The sequence below is a fragment of the Thalia democratica genome, chromosome 6 (assembly GCF_965202585.1).
Source record: "Thalia democratica chromosome 6, ktThaDemo2.hap1.1, whole genome shotgun sequence".
NCBI classification, from domain to species: domain Eukaryota; kingdom Metazoa; phylum Chordata; class Thaliacea; order Salpida; family Salpidae; genus Thalia; species Thalia democratica.
Window position 1 is genome coordinate 14,099,537 of NC_139170.1, and position 20,209 is coordinate 14,119,745.

The window sequence follows — 20,209 nt, forward strand, 5'->3', positions numbered from 1 at the left end:
CTCTTCATTTTAAACTCAAACAGCTTAGGATTGTAGCAATAAGATATACAAAACAATTGTATTTTGTTTTGAATTTTACGCTAGAAGTAGATTGAAACATAACAAAATACGAGATACACATTAGCTGGGTAACAAAATACCACAAAAACCTTAAATTATTAAAAAGTAACATATTTAATTGTTCTAACAATTTTTATTCTACAATATACAAACAGTCAAAAAGTTTATAAAGCTAAAAAAAAGAGAATTTCATCCTATCATCTTAAGTTACAATTTTGAGCGTGACTGAGGAAGCAAAGTTTCTATGTTTTGTCGTTGTTGCTTCCTTGCCATTCTTCATCAGATACAATCCTTCTGAAGCCTGCTTGAGAAGAACATCATCAGAAGTAGCACCTTGAATAAAACTTATTTAGTAAATGCAAACTGCAGCACAAAACTGAACCGGTTTTATATTTAAACAAATTAGAAAAAAAGGCTATTAATGCTTAAGTTTAACTTAACTTATTTGATGTATAACTTAAATTATATTGTACTAGAACAATTTAAGGTATAAATTATGTTTTATAAAAACTGATGTATTTTGGAAAAAATTAAAGTGAAAAATTGTTTAGAATTAAAGTAAAATATAAATAATTTTATCAAGCACAAATAAAGTTTAAATTATTGACATAGTTACCATTAATAAAACATTAATTGATATTACCAATAGCAGCAGAAAATTGAATAGAAATTTTTTCAGTTTTAATACTTAAAAATAAAACCAATAACAGGTTCACATCAAGTCTTACCTTTTTCGATAGAAAACACTCTGGCATCTCCTAGATTACTGGGAAAAGTTTCAACCACAGATTCATAAAATTTACCGTTGACGGTCATCAAATACTTCTTCCTGTTGCTTTTATCTTCCTTTGTAAACACGAAGAAGTTATCATGTTTGTACGCAGTATAAAACACGTCTGTATTCTTTTTAAAAAAAGATGAAACAAATATACCTTTTCTTTTCACTACTAGACTTTTCCCCCTAACTTTGATTTTTAGATTTATTTTATCCCACTTAACCCTATCAATTTTGTTTGAATTTTTAGCAGCATTAATCACCGATAAAAAACAAAGACAAACAATAAATATAATGTTTTTCATTATGTACTGTTTTTGGACCTACTTTGATAACTTGAACTGTAGGAATGAAATATTATTTTTAACTTGCTTGCTTTTTAACCGTAGAATTACTGAACCTTACTATAAAAAAAAAATCTCCAATTTTTTTTATTTCACTAATTAAAACTTAACAAAACTCATTAAATATAAATTAGAAAAATGTCACATTACAAAAATAAATATAAAAGTTTATTTAAAAAAAGGTATTTGTTTTCATTTTTTTACATTGTATTCCCTTGGGTAAAAAGTCTCTAGTGTTTTAGGTTATATATAATTAAAGTTTTTCTCATTAACATGAAGTATAATATTTCCAATTACTAACATAAGTTTTTTAAAGTGAAAACTGAAAAAAAAAGTTTTTACAAAATACTGTTCTATTTTAACGGGAACAAGTCAAATATGCACAGCGTCACTTTTATACTGATGTATCTTTTCATGAGTCGTAACTTTTAACGTTTTGTGAAATTAAAATAAAGCTAATTAAAATCTAATAAAGTGTAGTTAATGATAAAAATAAATAAATAAACTGAAATTCATAATTAATTAAAACAAACCTATTAAAAATCAGATAAATCTAGCTGTAAACCTAAATTTTATGAAAAGTTACGACTTGTGCAAAAGTGACGTTTCGTGCATATATAACACCTACCCACTTAAACAGATGAATATACAGTCCTCAGTTTTTGCTTTAAATTATGTAGATAAAACAATATATGTAGCTCTTGAAAAACTATAACTTAAAAAAAAATTCTTGCGTCAAACTAACTTTACGCAGTTCGATGGCTTGAGTACGGCAGACAATGAACACTACCTTTAAATATAAAACCAGGAATAAGTTTGATTTTGAATAAAGCCTTTTATGTAAACTGAATAACTTTGTTTATTTTTTTTAACTGAACCAGAAGTTTTATTTTTCACAAAACGATTTAATAAGTTAAGTTTACTAACTTGTCTTGACAAAAATGATCTAATAAAACAAGTATTTTATTAATTGTATATGATTTTTTAACTTTTTTTCTATCGTGTAAAATACTTCGCTCGTATAGTAAAAGAATAAAAACCAATGTGTTGTTTTATCAAATAGAAAATCCTAAAAACAAAAATTTTGTAATATTTAATAACCTTTAAACAATAAGAAAACTGTAGACTTTTTATTTAAACGTTATAAAAGTTGTACAAAATGTACAAATGTACAATGTTTTTAAAATTTGTATAAATAAGAATATTAAGAATTATTATTGTAAAATTATAAAGTTAAATTTAATTAAAATCTCTATGTTAAACTGTAGTCATTTCGTAACCTATTTTTTATACTTAAAAAGACAATACTATAAATACTTTTTGATTCAAATAAAATATTCAAAAATTTCTTCTAAATTTTAGTAAAAACTCAAGACAAGTAAATAACTATTTAGATATAGTTTCTTGATACTAATGCTAAGTTTGTTCGAACATGACTTAATACAAGAACTAATTAACTTTAAACGTAAGCGAATTTTAAGCACTTCTGTCTGTGTTATGCACACTAACAACTACCTAGCTGTGTGTGCAGCTTGTGTCGGCTTCAACCAATCAGTTGCTTACAACTGTAAAAAAAAATAAGTAGTACATATAACCATACGATGAACAATTGAGTGTCTAATATCTTTAACATTGCACAGGTAAGGTTAAGACAACTAAGATGAATTTCAAACTTTGCATTTTCATAATCGTTTGGTTGGCTATGGTTTGTTTCAGTACTCCAATGAGAAATCAAAGAAGAAGACCAAACTGATATTGAAGACTTTAAAAGTTTTAAAAATAATGCTTATTTATAGAGAAGATTTAAATCGAAAAAAAATGCTATTAAAATGATACAACATGAAAAAATATTAACAAAGTTATTTAGTTTTAAGAGACTCTTGTAAAGTTTTTTTAAAATCGCTGAGTCACACTTTAATCAAGTATGTTATACAAATTTCAGTTAGTTTCAAGTCGAATTTTGAAGAGTATGAAAGACTGAAAAGTAATTTTTCTGATGACGAAGGTGAACTTTTATGTATATAAAAGGTGTATATTGAATTTAGTTTTAAAGTTTTAGTATGTTAAACATTGGATTTAAAATTTGAAATACAAACTATTTTATCTCATTTATATATCTTAAAGTATCGCTTATTAAATAATATCCTGATATATTCCGGATATATATCCAGATATATGTATTTATTACATTAGAAATTTTATCCAAAAATAGAAAACACTTTGTTTACATATATTGTTTATTGAACAATAAAAAAGCGCTCAAACAGTTTGGTCTAAGGACCTGGTGTACGAAAAAACCTTTCGGTTATCGAACCGTACACCACGTCTTTATAACCACGTACACCACGTCATATAATCTACAGAGTAAAAATAAAACTATAAAGTTAGTTAATGTTAATTAAGATCTTAAGGATATTCAAAGGTTGAAAAGCAAAATAAATCAGAGCTAGTATAAAATAATGTTGAGATAATTGCAAACTTAAGTGGTCTTGTATTATACGCATATCATTAAAAAAGTATTAAATAAGTTATATTATGTATTTTTTATCAGGTTGTACAAGTTACTTATCAAGCTCTTTTAGAAACAAATATTAAAAATAGCTCACCACTTTTGTCTGAGCTTCTTTATTTGAAACGCGTAACTTACAATTAAACCTTAATATGTTTACAAATATGCAACAACTAGTTTATTAAAAACGTTTATGTTTAGTAAAGTTCTTTAGATTTAAAAAGCTTATGTACTTTTTATATCAAATTATATATTATATGTCTTGTAGTTTTTATTATACTGTATCGTTTATTTTTAATCTACAGGTTTTATATACGTTTGATTTAATGCAGTAAAAAACAGCAACACATTTAGTCCTCTATAAGAAAATAATAAATTGTCCTTATTGTATAAAAATGATAAACTGCTTTACGCTTACTTTTAATAAATGAATTTGTTAATTCCTACTTGTCTACTATTTAATGTTAAAATTGTTATATTTCAGCAAAACACGAAGACCAAAGAAGCTCATACTGTAAAATGAATAAAAAATAGTTGTAAAAATTCGAATATAACGAAAAAATTCAAAAAATATGTATTGAATGCTAGAAAATGTGTTTAACGTTGTTGGTATTCGATTTCAAAATTAACAATATCTTAATAAAGTTACTCAAGATTGCAGACGTTTGTTGTTTTTATGACAGAATTTAAAAACTAAACTAATAAGTTTATGTTGCAACACTATCTTCTTAGAATGCTAAATATTTTTTCTAAATGGATTTAGTTTTAACTTTCTTTATAAGTTTAGGCAAACTAAATTCTGTAGACTTTAATTCTAAATGACACGCTTTATTAAGGATAGAACTAAATACAAATATCAGCGGCTTAACTTAGTATTGAAAAAGTTTTTATTTCTTAAAAATCTCTTAAACATAATACAAAGTAAATATGTGGTGAAATAAGTATACAATACCAGCAAATTTTTCTCACAAACAAAGGGAAAGTAAAGCTATAGGTCACCCTGAATTGCAAATTTTTTTTAAGTTAACAAGTTTTTTTAAAGCTTTTGTTAATTTTTTCAAAACTCATACTTTACTTAAACATAATGAAAGTTGAGCATAAAAACAAATTTTTGCTGGTTAAAATTTAAAATAACAACATTTTTTTAAAAATCTTTTTGCTGAATCAGCAAATATGAGTGGCTATTATGGTCACGACTGACCTTTAATTTTAATAGCCCAAACACAGAAAGAGTGCACAAAACAAAATTTTGTTCTAAAAATCATGAGTTTATTTTTTTAAAGTGCTTGTTTATTTAGCTTAAAAGTATTACATCAAGTTAACACTTTAGAGCTTTAAAACTAGTTTAAATGAATAGTTTAATTATATAGATATTCAATTATCAAATTTTACTTTAAAATTTACCAACAAAAACGTCGATATTGCTTTACAGCTAATGGGACAAAGATTAAATAAACCAAAGCTATTATATTGACAATCAAAAAGAAACTTTATTAATTCCTTTACTTTTAATACTGATAGTTTCAAATATAAACTTTAACCATACCTTAAATACGAATAATGTAAAATTTCGAGGCAAGCTTAAAAAACATCGTTGTTTTAATTCTACAATTTTTTTTTTTAATTCAATAATATTTTATTAGTTAGCATCATATATAATGTTTTATTAGTAAAATGAATTTAATTTTACTATTTTAAACCAATATCGTACCTCTAAACATCATAACTCGAAATTTTTTATATTTTTATAAAGATTGAAAAATATTAAATGCTTTTAAACATATAGTATGTACAAACTCTGCAAGCTCGCCTAATATCGTATTTGCGAGTTGACCTCATTTACAGAACCCGATTACAAAAACTTTATTACCACTTTTTAGGTATTCCTATAAAGTATTTGGAAAAATTTAATTCGAGCTTAAAATAACTTACACTAAAAACTTAGTGGGTGCATTAAAAATGTAAAATACGAGAAAATAAAAATTATTTTCAAATAAAATTATAAGTTTATTTTTCTTCTTAATTTCTAAAAACAGTGTAAGTTTAAAAAAAAAGAAAAGATAAATCAATACTTTTTTTAGCTTTAACAGAATAAAAGAAGTAATTAAATTTAGAATAAATATTATTGATGTTTTTTTACGATCACACTAATGTATAAAAGCTAAAGACACAAGCATGCAAAAATATGTTATTCAAAGACACTATAAAAATATTTTCAGCGAATACTTTAAAATAGACACTTAAACTTAAATAACAAGTACAAAGTATAATTTTAAAAAGCCATTTTTTTAAGTAAAAAATTGATTATTAGTTATTAGTCAAAATATGATTTATGAATATTATCAACAAGAGGTCTTAAGTTCCATCAAATATCATCAAAATCAAAATAAAACACAGTATGTAAAAACTACTAATTAAAGTTTTTTAACAAAGCAGTTAATTTAAATAAAACAAAACTAACTGAAAAGGCATTAATTTTTGTAAGACAGTTTTATGAATAAATTGTGTGTATATAACTTAAAAGCCTTTATAAACAGAAAATATAAAAAACAGGGGTCAGCAAACAGAGGCCCGAGAGCACCGGACTCCGTTTCAACTTCGAAAACAATTTTTTTTTGTTGTTTATATATTTATTTGTTTTTTGTATACGTAATGTTTTGTCTGTATCGATTTTTCGTAAAAGTCAGTTTTAATCAAACAAAACTGTATTTTTCGTTTTTATTTAAAAGTTTATTTTTTTTTGACAAATTTATTATTGATTTTAATTAAAAATATGTTTGCAAAAAATATTTTACTTCGTATTTACTCAGTTTTTTAACTCAAGTTAGGAATCATTTTACGATTAAGTTAGCTTTGGCATGTTGAAATAAAATTTAAAGCTAACATACGTATTTCAAGTATTTTCAAAAACCGGTTTGAAACAAAAGCCGTCCCTGGAAAAAGTTTCAAGTAGTTATTAAGTGGATTGTAATTTTTTTATCGATTATGCGGTCATTCTACTTCTAAATATTTCAGAAGCTTTTACTCTTTAAAGAATAACAAACCCTAAATAACTTTATGACTGCAAACGAACCGTTTTCGCAAAGGTTGTCAAAAACTAGAAGTAATTTAAGCTTGCCAATGAAGGCAAATGATTTTCGAATAAAACGAAGGTTAGGAAATTTTGTTACTTTCTTAAAGCTTTTAAAATTTTAGGTCGGTTTAATTTCAGTTAACACTTTAAGATTGTTTAAAGTAAAACTAGATTTTTTTTGTTTAACAACTAGTTACTATTACTTATTGAATTCTGTAGTTAGTAATTATAACTAGTATTTAGCATTTAAATTATAGAAATACTTTAAACTTTGTAGGAAAAAAGTCAAATATGTTTTTTTTAAATATATTATTTTTTCAAATATATTATATGTCAAATATATATAAATAGTATTTAAGTTATGAGCTTTTAATAATTTATTTTTAAATTAAAAGATTATAGTACTTTCATGCAACACGTAATATGAAAAATAAATTTAGGAACACTTGAAATTTTCAAGTGACACTTAGAGTATTTACCTACCTAAGTAGTCAATATAAATACAAAGAAAGTCAAGCAAGTTAAAATAAGTAATTAAAAAAAACCATTTCTTTTTATTCTTACTAATTTAACTAAATTAAATTATAAAATTAAATAAAAAAAGTTCTAAAACACTTTACAGTTTAGTTTCTTTTTTCTCTAGCTAGACTAGGATCAATAAAATTTTATAAATTAGTTTTAAAAATTTAGAATGTTCAATAATTCAGGGCAGCAGCTGAGTATCGTGTACACTGACTGCAGTGACGTCACAACAGAAGTTTTAATGACTTCAAAAGATCAGAGTCGTGACGTCACAAAAACGCACGAGCTGTGCTTCGCCTCGAGTTTCAACTAGGTAGAATAGTTCAGGCAGAGAACGCTCCACCTCGCAACAAGATAAAAAATAGTCAGTCAGGTTGGCGAGATTCAAGCGAGAAGACGAGTTTGAAAGTTCTTGTGAGAACAACGCTACTCAAAACAAGTTGAAAAATGACATTTTTGTAAAAACCTTAGTCTCGTGCAGCGTACCCGTAGCACTCAGAGACCACGGAGATTGTGCAGTAGACCTGGACTTTGAACGGTTTAAACCGCTGCACGGGTGTTGCTTTGAGATTGCGAATAAAGAAGTGGCGAGTGATTACTTGTACGTAGTAAAAACACTTTATAAAACTAACAGTTCGACTTCGGTTGGGAACATGCACCAGGGCTCTTCTTCGAAGGAGACGTCTCACTTGGAGTCCCACCAGATCGAGTGCCACACAGTCGGCGATCTTCTCTCGTTCGCTTCCAACACCATGAGGTTTGTTCTTATTGGTATTTTTTAAGACGTATGTTTAATTTAGGTATTAATAAGTAGTTTCAATGCGCTATAATGATATGTCTTTAAACGTGTTTTTGACTATTTACTTACTTGTTTATTTTTAAATTTAAAAAGTTTTTTAGAAAAAACTTTAAAAAAATACATACGTAGTGGTTTTAATACTTGGAATTTAAACTTTAAAAATACTTCTGCTCACCTTTAGATATTTCGACAACCCAGATTTAAGTGATGTTGTTCTGTTAGTTGGTGAGAGCAGATACTATTCGCACAAACTTGCTCTTGCAGCTCAATCCGATGTTTTCAGAGACATGGTGATGAGCAATGAAAATCTTACTAGTGAATGTCCTGATTTTGACAAAGTTTTACGTGTTTTAATTGATTAAAACTAGCCAAAAGTAATACACTTTTAGTAGTTTAAAAAAAGTTAAATGAAAACAAAGCAACAAAAACGTGTTAATTTCAAGCGATTGAAACACTTTTTTATTTGTTTTTAAAGGAGCTTGAGCTGGAAGAAACAAAAGAGTGCGAGCGAGTCTTTGGCGAGTTCCTGAGGTTCTTCTACTGCGGCAGGATCTCCTTCAGCCTCGATACGGCGCTTCCCCTGCTGGTGCTGGCGTGCAAGTACCGGGTTCAAGCGCTGAGGTGCGCCTGCGACTCGTACATTTACAACCTGATTGAAGAAGGCGACCTGAAGATCTCGCTGCGGTGGCTCAAGTGCGCTGCACGGTACAATCTACATGTTGGTGTTTTTGAAATTTTGTATGTAGGTTTATTTTGTTTATATACGTTTGTTGTATTTATTCAAGTTGAAAAGTATAGATTAATTTAATTGAAAATAAAAATTACATTTGCATTGGTATAAAATAAATGTGTTAAGTTGAAGTTATACATGCGTTAGAGTTTGGAATAGCTGTGTGTTTTGATATAAAAAGTAATTTAAATGATCTTGAAAAAAAAATAGCTTATATTAAAACTGATTTTTAGTTTAAAGTTTTACTATACAAAAATACTTTTCACTGGCATAAGTTCAACAATTAAAAAAAGTAATAATTTTGTAATGAAATTTTATTAGTTCAAAAAATAATTTAAAAACTAATTTTTTAAATGAAACTAAACTTTTGAATGCGCTTTTATTGGTTTTACATTAAAATGCTACTTTAATTGCATGTTCTTTTCGTTCGATTTCTATAAAACTACATTTTTTTTGACGAATTAAATATATTTAATAACTTTTCTTATACTATGTTTTGTTATTTTAAATGTTATTAAGAAAGTTAATATACTGAGATACAAAATATATTTTTTGTATTAGTAAGTAGTTTGTAATTAACATAAAAAAGTTTTAAAACAAACTAAGCAAAATCTATTTCAAAAAGTACTTAAAGTGTTTATCTGACGAATTATAAAAACTGTTCGCTAAAATGCTTACAGCTTTCGAGAAATGATTGCAAAGTTAATACAAATTTGTGTTTTATTTTCTAATTTTAAGGAAAACAATCAATTAGTTTTAAATATACAAAAAGAAGATTTTTAATATTTTAAAGAAAGCTTTAATTTAAGTTTATTTGTGTTTGTGTTACACTTTATGAATAAGTTTATCTCTTGATGTTAATCTTCGTTATGAGTTTAAACTAAACCACTTTTTCTAGTTTATACTTTTAATAAAAAACTGTTTTACGTTCCGATATTTTAATATTTTGCCAACTTAAAAGGCTGTAACCATCTTTTTTGTTAAAATTGAGATATTTATAAAATTCATGCAGGCTTGAAACTTAAAGTTTTATAGAAAATATTTCAGTTATATACATTACTTTGTTTAATCAAAAATTTATACAAAACGCATTTCTTATTAAAAGCATATAAAAAATGCGACAAAATTTTAAAGAGTCGATTTTTTTTTCAACTTTAACACCAAATTTTCTTAACCTTTTTTGGTTATACTTATATTATTTTGAACATATTCAAATATTTTGTGTCTGCAATGCAATAAAAACATTAAAAAACAAAACAGCTTTGGACAATTATCGAAGTAAAGCAAGTGAAAACGTTTAAGAATCGTACATAGTCGTAAAATAATCAAAAACAACTTAAGAAAGTTATACTGCGTTTGCTAGCTTGAAACAACTAAACAACAAACAAATACAAAAATAAATTTTCAGGATCTGACGGAAAAATGCGTCAACGGAGCGATATCGGACTTCGTGACGGACCTGATCGAATCGAACGACTGGATCCTGCTTCCGCTGGATTGCGTGGACGCCATACTCGCTTCGAACTGCTTGCTGGTTCCCGACGAGTTCTACTTGTACGAAGCCCTGCAGCGGTGGTTCGTCGTGCAGAGGAAGAACGTGGAGGACGGAGAGGAGGAAATACTGGAGGAGAAGATGAAAAAGGTTGACTGCTTTGGTTTTAAATTGAGTTAAAATGGAAATGTTATTCTATGCTTAACAAATGGTATGTAACATTATTTGAGAGCTCTAGAGGATAGTCAAAATTAATTGTTGTAATCTTAAAGTTTTAAATTTTTCCATTAAATTTCAAAATACATAAGTATAGTTTAAAACATACTTAAATTAAGCATTTTGGGTTAGAAGTTAAGCAGTATTAACAGTTTTTAAAACGTAAATCTGAAGGCATTAATATGCTCAATTTTCAACATCATGTGTTTAATTTTTTTTTTAAACAGACATTGAAAAAGATAAGGTTTTCTCAAATGACTGGAGCACAGCTTTTAGCAGTGGAAGAAAGTGGACTTGGTAAAAGTTTTAAAAACTCACTGAAAACATGTCTTAGTGATGCCTACAGGTGATAAGCAAAAAATGTTTATAAAATTTTTAATTTAGTTTTATCAAGCTGATCTTTCAGATTTATGACAAAAATATTAAAAATAAAAAAGTATTTAATGAAATTAAATCTAAGAAAGCACAAGTTTTAGAGTTTCAGTTTTGAACTTTTCTAAAAGTTAAATAATAATGATGATGTTTTAATATAAAACTAGTTACTTTTAAAGGTACCAGATACTGATAAAAGAAAACGGATCCTTCCAAGAAGACTTGTACTTGTCACGTGACTACACAAATACAAGACACTGCACGCAAATAACTTACAATCCGAACAGAATGAAGAGAAACACGAGTTCGTCGTATTACGATGATGAGAGATGGGAGATACAGCCGAGAAGGTATTACGACACAGTCAACATTGTCATCATACTCAAGGTCAGTTTAAGTGTTATACATTGGACATAAGATAAAGTATATAGAGAAATGTTGCATACAGTCATGTAGGTATCAGTTGAATTAGTTTGACAGATCAATATAACTTTGTTATTGTAGTACTTTGGAAAATCTTAACAGTGAATACCATTTTTATTTGATTATAAAAAAATGAGTTTAACAAAACTAAAGCTACTTAGTAACTAAGAAGTAAAGTTATCAAAACAACATTTAAAATGTCAAAGCTTTTAAAAAAAGTACATCATGAAAGTTTAAATTTGTCTTAAAAATCAAACTTTAAATTATCTGTATATCTTTTTAACAAAATAAAAACATGCAAGCTTTAGGTCTGGAAATTAAGCAACAGTTGTTTTTAAGTGTACTTTTCATTATTGTTTACACATTTTTAAGTTACTAAAAAAACAAACAGAAACCTTTAGAAAATGACATGAAGGTGTATGTTTCAATTCTTATATACAAGAAAAGCGGAGGAGTTCAAATGAGGTTGAGAAGAAAAGCTTGTTTGTTGAGAGCTTTCGACTCTTCAACCATAAGAAGCAATTCACTCGTCGGTAACGTTACCCCTATAAAAGGTGCTAAAAGGTTTGGAATGAATTTATAAACAGTTATGCAGATTTAAGTTTACACTAAACTTAAGTAAATAAAGTCTATTATAAGCTTACATAAATTTATTTATTTGATATACTTATAACACACCCTTTTGGCTTTATTTTTTATTCCTTATTGTCAAAAGTTGAACCTAGACATCACTTAAACAGAAGACAAGCGGTTAATTCGCGTAATAAGAGTTAAAAAATACAAGACAAAATACTATTTTACAACTAAGAAAGTAACATCTTTACAAAATAAACTTAATTTAATATGCATTAAAAAGTTTTTTAAAAGTTATACATTATTATATATGTAGTTTTATTGTGAAATTTGGTCAATAGAGTTAACAAAGTTAAAGTAAAATTAAGCCGCGCGCACGAACAGTTTATTTTTAATTTTTCAAATATTATTTTTTATTATCTTACTAAACATTCTTTAAAGCAACTACTAAAATAAGATTTTTCGAAAATAATAAGTTCTTAGATCAATAACAGCGTATTTTAAACCTCAGCAAACTGAACAAAATAACTTTAAAAAGTATAAAAAAGTTGTATTATTATTATTATTGGAGTTTATTGTGCAAAGACGGACTCGGGCATTAAAACCCGAGCCGCTTAAACGATACACACGAGAAAAGAAACAAACAAATTACATTCAATGAAAATTAAAATCTAAAAACAACACAGTAAAAAAAAAAATTATAAAAATTACAAACAAGTAGTCCTGTACGATAAATAATAACTTAGTATGCACATAGAACAAAACGAAATAAATTCTAATATAAAAACCTATGCATAGACTAGAAAAGATTACACATTTACAAAAATTATATATAAAAACTTATAATCTGTAGGGGGAAGGCGTAAGGAAGAAAAATTGATCTTAGTGATACTAATATTTTAAAATGAATTTTTATTCGTTAATCACTGTATTTTACTTGTGTTTATATTATTTAAATCGAATTTTTTTAGTTTTAATCGAAATTGTTCCACCCTCCCACACGAAACCACATCCTGCGGTAACCTATTCCACATATTTATTGTTCTGCAGAAAAAAGAGTTTTGCCACTGACTGTTATTAAAGTTAAATTTACATTTTATTTTTTTATTATTTCCTCTCAAATTACAATTGGTCCTAGAAAAAACAAAAAACTGATTGAAAAATTCTCTATATTTACCATTAACAATTTTAAAAAGTGTTATCAAGTCAAACTGCCATCTTCTATACTCTAGAGACTCCAATCTGAGTTTCACCAATCTATCTTTGTATGAGGTATTTGAAATGTTGCATCTAATACAAACAAAACGGGTAAAATTTCTCTGCACAGACTCAATCCTAATAATGTCTTTTTTTAAATAGGGTGACCATATTGGGGTATTGAATTCGAGTTTAGGGCGAACGTAGATTTTAAATAGTTTAGTGAGAATACTAGCAGAACTGGTCTTAAAACTTTTAAGTATTTGATATGATGAGTTTTGAGCAATTTTGTATAAATAACTTATATGTTTGTTCCATTTTAGATTTTCAGATATATGTATTCCCAAGTCTTTAAAAGATTTTACTGCTGGTATTTTAGTTTTATTAATTAAAAGGTTAATAGAGAAGGGTTTATTTTTATTGATGGTTAGAACTTGGCATTTTTTTGGATTTAAATCAAGTTTTCTTGTTTTTAGCCATTCGTGAATATTATCTAATGTTAGTTGTAAAGAAGTTTCTGACTTGCTAAATACTTTTGCGTCATCTGCAAATAGACTTATTTCGCTTTTAATGTGAGTATTAAAAGTGATATCGTTGATGTAAATTAAAAAGAGAAGAGGACCAATGACTCCACCTTGTGGTACTTCACTGTGAATTTTTAGAGGATCTGATAATGTGTTGTTAATGAGTACACTTTGTGTCCTATTATTTAAAAATTCGCTTAACCAATTCACTAAGTTATCACCAAAACCATATTGAGTCATAATTTTTAATAATCTAATGTGTGACACAGAGTCAAAAGCTTTTTTGATGTCAGTATAGACTACTGTGACTGATTCATTGTTTAAGTAAGTTATTATCCAAGTATGTAAACATGTTAATAATTAAATTCCTGATGATCGGTGGGGAACGAAGCCAAATTGTTTTGGTGTTAATAAATTAAAGTCGAAGAGGTGGTTAAATATTTTTTGGGAAATAATGTGTTCAAAAATTTGGGAAAACGTACTGGTTAAGGATATTGGCCTATAATTTAATGGATCGTGTTTGATACCTTTTTTGTATACTGGAATTACATAAGATGTTTTCCATTGTTTTGGTATTTCTGACAATGCTAGGGAGCAATTTAAAATTAATAATAAAGGAAAAACTAATGATGGAATAGCATGCTTAATAAAATAAAATGGAGTTTTCTCTGGCGTTCTAATATTTTTATCTTTAAGATGCTTCGTCGATGTGTTAATGTCTCCAGAACTTATGATAAAACTTTTCATTTTACTGCATGTTTTTTTAGGTTGCTTAAAACTTTGATGATTTTGATCTTGTTTAAATACATTTTGAAAATTTATATTGAAGAGTGTGGCTCTTTCAAAATCTGAAATTACTGTTTTGTTTTTATGGTGATCAAATAGGGGAGGCAATGAAGTATTTAATTTAATTTTAGATTTAACGTAGCTATAAAACTTTTTTAAATTTGGGTTAGTGTAGAAGGATTTTTCATATTCTAAATTGTATTTTTTAACAGCTAATTCATATTCTTTTGATTTAATTTTATAGTCTTTGGAAAATGATTTATTTTTCTTACTTTTTTTGTCAAGAATAAGTTTTTCTTTAAATAATTTTATAATGTTAGATGGATATTTTTTGCATTTGTTATTTTTAGGATAAGATGGAATAAAGAGTTTAATTGAAGTTTGAATTAAGTCGACAAATTGGTCATAAAAGTGTTGGAGATTTTTTGATTTATTAAATAATGAAGTCCAATCAATTTTTGATAAGTATTTGTTAATATTTCTAAAATCAGCCTTTTTAAAATTATATGAAACTACTTTAGAATTATGTATTTTTTGACTTTCAGTTTTAGTGTTAAATGAGATCAAGTTGTGGTCACACGTGGTTGTTAATGGGAAGCTAGTTAAAAGAGATGTTATTCTATCTAAACCCAAATGGTTGCAAATTAATAAATCGAGTATGTTTCCACTTTTATGAGTTGGTTTTTCAATTACTTGAGTTAAAAAAATATCTGTGCAGAAATCAAGAAAAAATTCATGGGATTCATTAAAGCTTGTATAAGGAATTCTCCAGTTAATGTTTGGCAGATTGAAATCCCCAAGAACAAAATAAAAATAGCTATCCGGCAAAAACAACTTAATCAGTTTAATTACATTTTTAACAGTTGGGGCACATTTCGCAGCCAGTGGAGGAAGGTAGATACACAAAAATCTTAGTTTAGTCTTTTTAAAAATCACATCTATACATAAATATTCAAAACCAAGGGTATTAATCAAGTTTATATCATTTTTAACAGTAAAAACTTTAAAGGAATCTTTGTAGAGAACTGCAACACCTCCACCCCTACTTATCCTATCGTTTCGGACTATGTTATAACTACGAGGACAAATAACGGCATCGTTGACTTTAGAATTCAACCATGTTTCAGTTAAAAAAAATAAGTCAATATCTTTCATATATAAATAGTTTTCTAAAATATCAACTTTATTTAAAACAGATCGTATATTAGTATAAAAAATCTTTAAATTACTGTTAATATAACTATTTATAGAAGACTGATTAATCTTATCAGAACTAGCAGATAGATTCAATTTTTTATAAAAGTTTAAAACGTCTGACTTACAGTCTGTCCTATTAATCCCAGAGCCTCTGGGTGTCGAATCGAAAAAGATGATTCGTAGCTTCCACTATCTCATTGTTCTTTATCAAATATTTTATGTTGAGATTATTTTGTTCTGCTAAAACTTGTTTTCTTTTTAATTCTTCTCTTAGCTTCTTAAATTTTTTCATTTGTTCAATGGTTCGATCTTGATTTATGTAGATTTTAACTTCAAATTCATTTGTCACATACTTGAGATTTCTCAGTTTAATAAGTCTTTCTTTAGCTTTTTGTCATTGAGTTTTACAATTATAGGTCTGATTTTTCCATCTTCAAATTTACCTATACGGTATAAGGATTTTAGTTCGTATTTCTCGATTTTATTTTCACCTAAAACTTCTTGTAGGACTTTGAAATCTTTCTTGCAGCCATCAAGTTGAGGAACACCTTTATTTTCAGGAATATTAAATACGATTATATTTAATCTTTTTTTATCAATCTGCTTTTGTTCGTTATCAGCTTCTATTTTACTTTTTACAACATCGAGTTTATTGTTTATGTCGGTAAGAACTTCAACTGGCTTTTTTTTGACAATATAAGCATAGGTTGCTTCAAAACTGTTAATTTTAGTATTGATTTTGGAATAAAAGTCTTTTGGTTTCATCGTTTCCATTGCATCAACATATGTAGAAAACTTTGATTCAAACTTTTCAAATTTGGAAGAAAACTCTGTTTTGAATTCCAAAAAACTTCTTTGTAACTCTGTGACTTTTTCTTCTAAAGAAATAACTCTATTACTAAACATCACATATTTGTCATCATTCTGAATTTCAACAATACTCTTTTCAATGCTTTTACTTTTTTCATTATACTCAGTTTTTATTCTACAAATATCAGCCTGGAGTGAGTTGAATTCATTGTCTTTTCTACATCCAAACGCAATCAACTTTTCTTTCAACAGTTTTCCTATTTTGGAACATTCAATCAAAGCTTTAATTTCAGCTTCAATTTCTGTATTTACCATAATATCAAAAAATTTTAAAGTTTTTTGTTATTCACTTAGACTTCTTTATAAAGCTATGATACTTATGATTTACAGGAATGTTTTCATAAGATAAAATAATATTTGAGGATTTTCAAAACTATTTTTTAAAACTACAAAAGTTTTTTAAGTATTTATGTGAATGGTAAATATATATGAAAGTTTTTTTTAAGCTTATCAATGGAAAAACAAAAAACATAACGAGACTAATAACAGCCTTGTTTAAATTGTTATAAAAGCTTTTAAGTACGTACTACAAAAGCAGTATTTGGCGAAAATTTTGTTTACTAGCTTAAAGTAAAACTTTTGACTCAATTATAGAATATTTTGAATACAAATAGTACTATTTATACTTTTCTAAATAGTAATTTTCTTCTGTAGGTTCAATTTCTTACATCTTCAATCCTGTTAAATTTTCAGTAGCTTTGTTTTTACTTGATTTTTTTGCTTATGAAAATAAAAATACAAAGTTTCCAGAAGAACCTATTAGAAGTTTTAGTTTTTTGTTGAAATCAACAAATTTGTTTTAAATGCTGCTATTTTAATTGCACCATCCTTTAAATTGTTGTTTTACTCATTTAAGTTGTAACACTTTTTGTTATGTATAATTATTGTTCTAATAAGTTTTCAATATAATATAGCTGCTTTTAATTATCTTTTACAGTCTTACGGTACTATACGTGTGGTAGTGACTTTTTTGGTAAGCGCTACCCTAAACTTTGATTGCATATTTTGATGAAACAACCTACAAAAAACTACTAAAAATTTAATACTCCAACAGCTACACTTGTTAAAGAGTGAAAATAAAAACTAATTTGTGCATTAAACGTCTATCTCTTCAATAAATAAACCTTGTTAATTACTAAATGTAGTGTAATTAAAATTGGTGTGCAGTTCGATGACTAAAAAGGTCTACCTTACATCAGCTTGGCCGAAATAGTTGAGCGTTGATTTTTTATTTTCATCAATAAACTAATTTATAAGTATTAGTTCATTTAAAGTTGTCGACCATAACAAAGCTTCTCTGAATAAAAAAAATGGCATGAGAATAAAACCAAATCCGTATTTTATGTTAAAAAAGATGATTTTTTTAAAGTTTTTATGATTTACATGTATAACAATTGTAACCCTAATGTAAATGTTCGTACTAAATACTGCAGTTACTCTAAGTCGCTCAACTTTCGTTTTAATTTAATCTAACTTAAAATACTTAAAATAACTGCTTAACTCATGCTACGACAAACAAAATACTTTTCAGGTCAAACAAACTATCGAGCTCGGCACCGGCCAACGTCAAAGAGCAAGGCTCTAAACCTAGCACCAGTCCCAACATCAGCCCGCACAGAACGCCCCACGGTCCACCGTCCAAGCTTCACGGACCGCACAACGGACAGGAGTACTACGCGATAGACAACATCATATCGGATGCCGACTTCCAGCAGGCGCTCAACCTATCGAACGGCGGAAACATAAAACTGGGTGTCATTATAAGAACGTGGACTGTTTAGATAATTGTTTTTTCAACATTGTTTATGATTATTTTAATAAAGTTAGATTTTATTGGGCATCTTATATTGTTCGAGTATTTATACATTCTATGGATGAGCTAATATTTAGATTATTTTTGTTTTGTTTTACATTATTATATTAAGTTAGTACGTCGTTTTGTTAACATAGTTTAATAACACAGTTGTTCTGAATTTTAGTTTGAAGCTAATGTGTTATTGCTTAAAAAAAACAAACTAGAGTACTTTAAAACTTTTATACTTTAAAGATATATATTTTTTAAACTTAAAGTTAGACAAAATCAAAAAGTTCTAAATACATGTATAATTATGAGTCATACCATTTTAGTGATATTTATTTTAGGTTTATAATAAAATCAAACATACATTAGATTTTTGCCACTTAATACTGTATTTTTTATAGAACTATGAAAATTGCCCTGAAAACAATTGGTCCTAGGACCTGGTGCACGACAAAACCTTAAGGTTATCGAGTTGTACACCACGGATACCTTTTAATGTCTTGTCCAGGACAAGTTGATAGTTCTACATAAAAAGTACGTACATATTTTTTCATTTTCCTAAGATGATAAGATTTTTTTTTTTAGTTGTATAATCACCAGTAATATAATTGTTTATTGGTCTTAAATAGAATAAACGAAAACTAATAAGTTTTTTTTTATTATACTAAAAAATATAAATTAACTTTAAACTCTAAATTTTTTTCTTGTTAGATATTTTATAGCAGGTTTCAGAAAACTAAAGCCCCCGAAGGGTAAAAGTTCGGCCCATGAACATGCAATTTTGGCCAGCGAAAGACTAAGAAACTTACACTATATTTTCTGGGTTTAGAAAAAGGTGCTAGATACAGTTCACACTAAATTCGAAATTTTGCGGCTTGTATATATTTTGTTATCGAAAATTGGCCCGCGACTACCAAATGCCGCCGAACTTTGTTTTAAAGCCTTAGCCCTTATACACAGAAACAAGCTTTAATACGTAATTAGATTTAAGTTTGTGTTTGTTTATACTAATTAGTTTTATCAATAAGATTATTAATTTAAATTTCGTATGTAATAAGTATTTCATTTTTAGTCTAAATTTTTACATACCTGCTGCTTTAGAATAAACCAAGCTTCAATACCTCGATTTAGAAGACTAAGTTGGATAACATAAAAATGCTAGTTTTAAAAAAATACTATGTCATTTTAGCATAATTGCAACTAGTTTTACTGTCCTGGACAAGATATTAAACTTTATTCATTGTGTATGATTCAACAACCGAAAAGTTTTTTCGTACACCAGGTCCTTGGAACAAACTTTTAAGCGCTTATTTTTCAATAATCAGTTAAACTGGTAGTAAAAATTACCAATAAACTCTTCAGTTGTTTGTATCTTAATAAAAAATATTAGAAGCTTTGTTTTATTATTATGTTAAAGAAGTTTTTCAACTAATGTTTCTTGTTGTATTTCTTTTACATGTTGGTTCATAGCAATAGAAAACATTCTAAATTTGTATCTTCCCAAAAATTAAGGTTAGAATAAAAATATATTTCTTTATGTTCACAGATATGTGTTATTCAACACTTTATTAAAGTAGTGAATTTCATAGCTAACATTTAAAAAATTGAATTCACAATTTATTATGGACAAAAATATTTTAACATGAATATTCAATAAGCAATAACACAAAATATTTTAACATGAATGAGTAGATTTAAAAAAAATTTTTGAATTCCTAGTTATTGTATAATACTGTTTCAAAATTTAAGGTTTTTCTTAATAGTTATCAATTTCAATATTTGTTATTTTTAACTGTTTACCTCGTTTAATTCTGGCGATAAGTAATTTAAAAGTGAGCTAGAGGTTTATAAATTACAGACATAGTATCGTAGGGTCAGGCAACTTTTCTAGTTAGCAGACCAGATTTGTTAAAAAAGAAATAAGCGTTCTGCAAAATTATTAAAAT

At 27.1% G+C, this 20,209-nt stretch overlaps 1 protein-coding gene across 1 annotated transcript; it reads left to right on the forward strand.

Moving 5' to 3' along the window:
* Window positions 1-6,732: 6,732 nt before the first annotated feature.
* Window positions 6,733-18,272, forward strand: LOC145838281 (uncharacterized). The gene is made up of 9 exons (XM_082945850.1): window positions 6,733-6,840; window positions 7,918-8,040; window positions 8,264-8,420; window positions 8,558-8,800; window positions 10,221-10,454; window positions 10,748-10,866; window positions 11,072-11,279; window positions 11,707-11,879; window positions 17,994-18,272. The coding sequence occupies exons 1-9, from the start codon at window positions 6,746-6,748 to the stop codon at window positions 18,241-18,243; spliced, it is 1,602 nt and encodes a 533-aa protein (XP_082801976.1). The 5' UTR covers window positions 6,733-6,745; the 3' UTR covers window positions 18,244-18,272.
* Window positions 18,273-20,209: the final 1,937 nt, after the last annotated feature.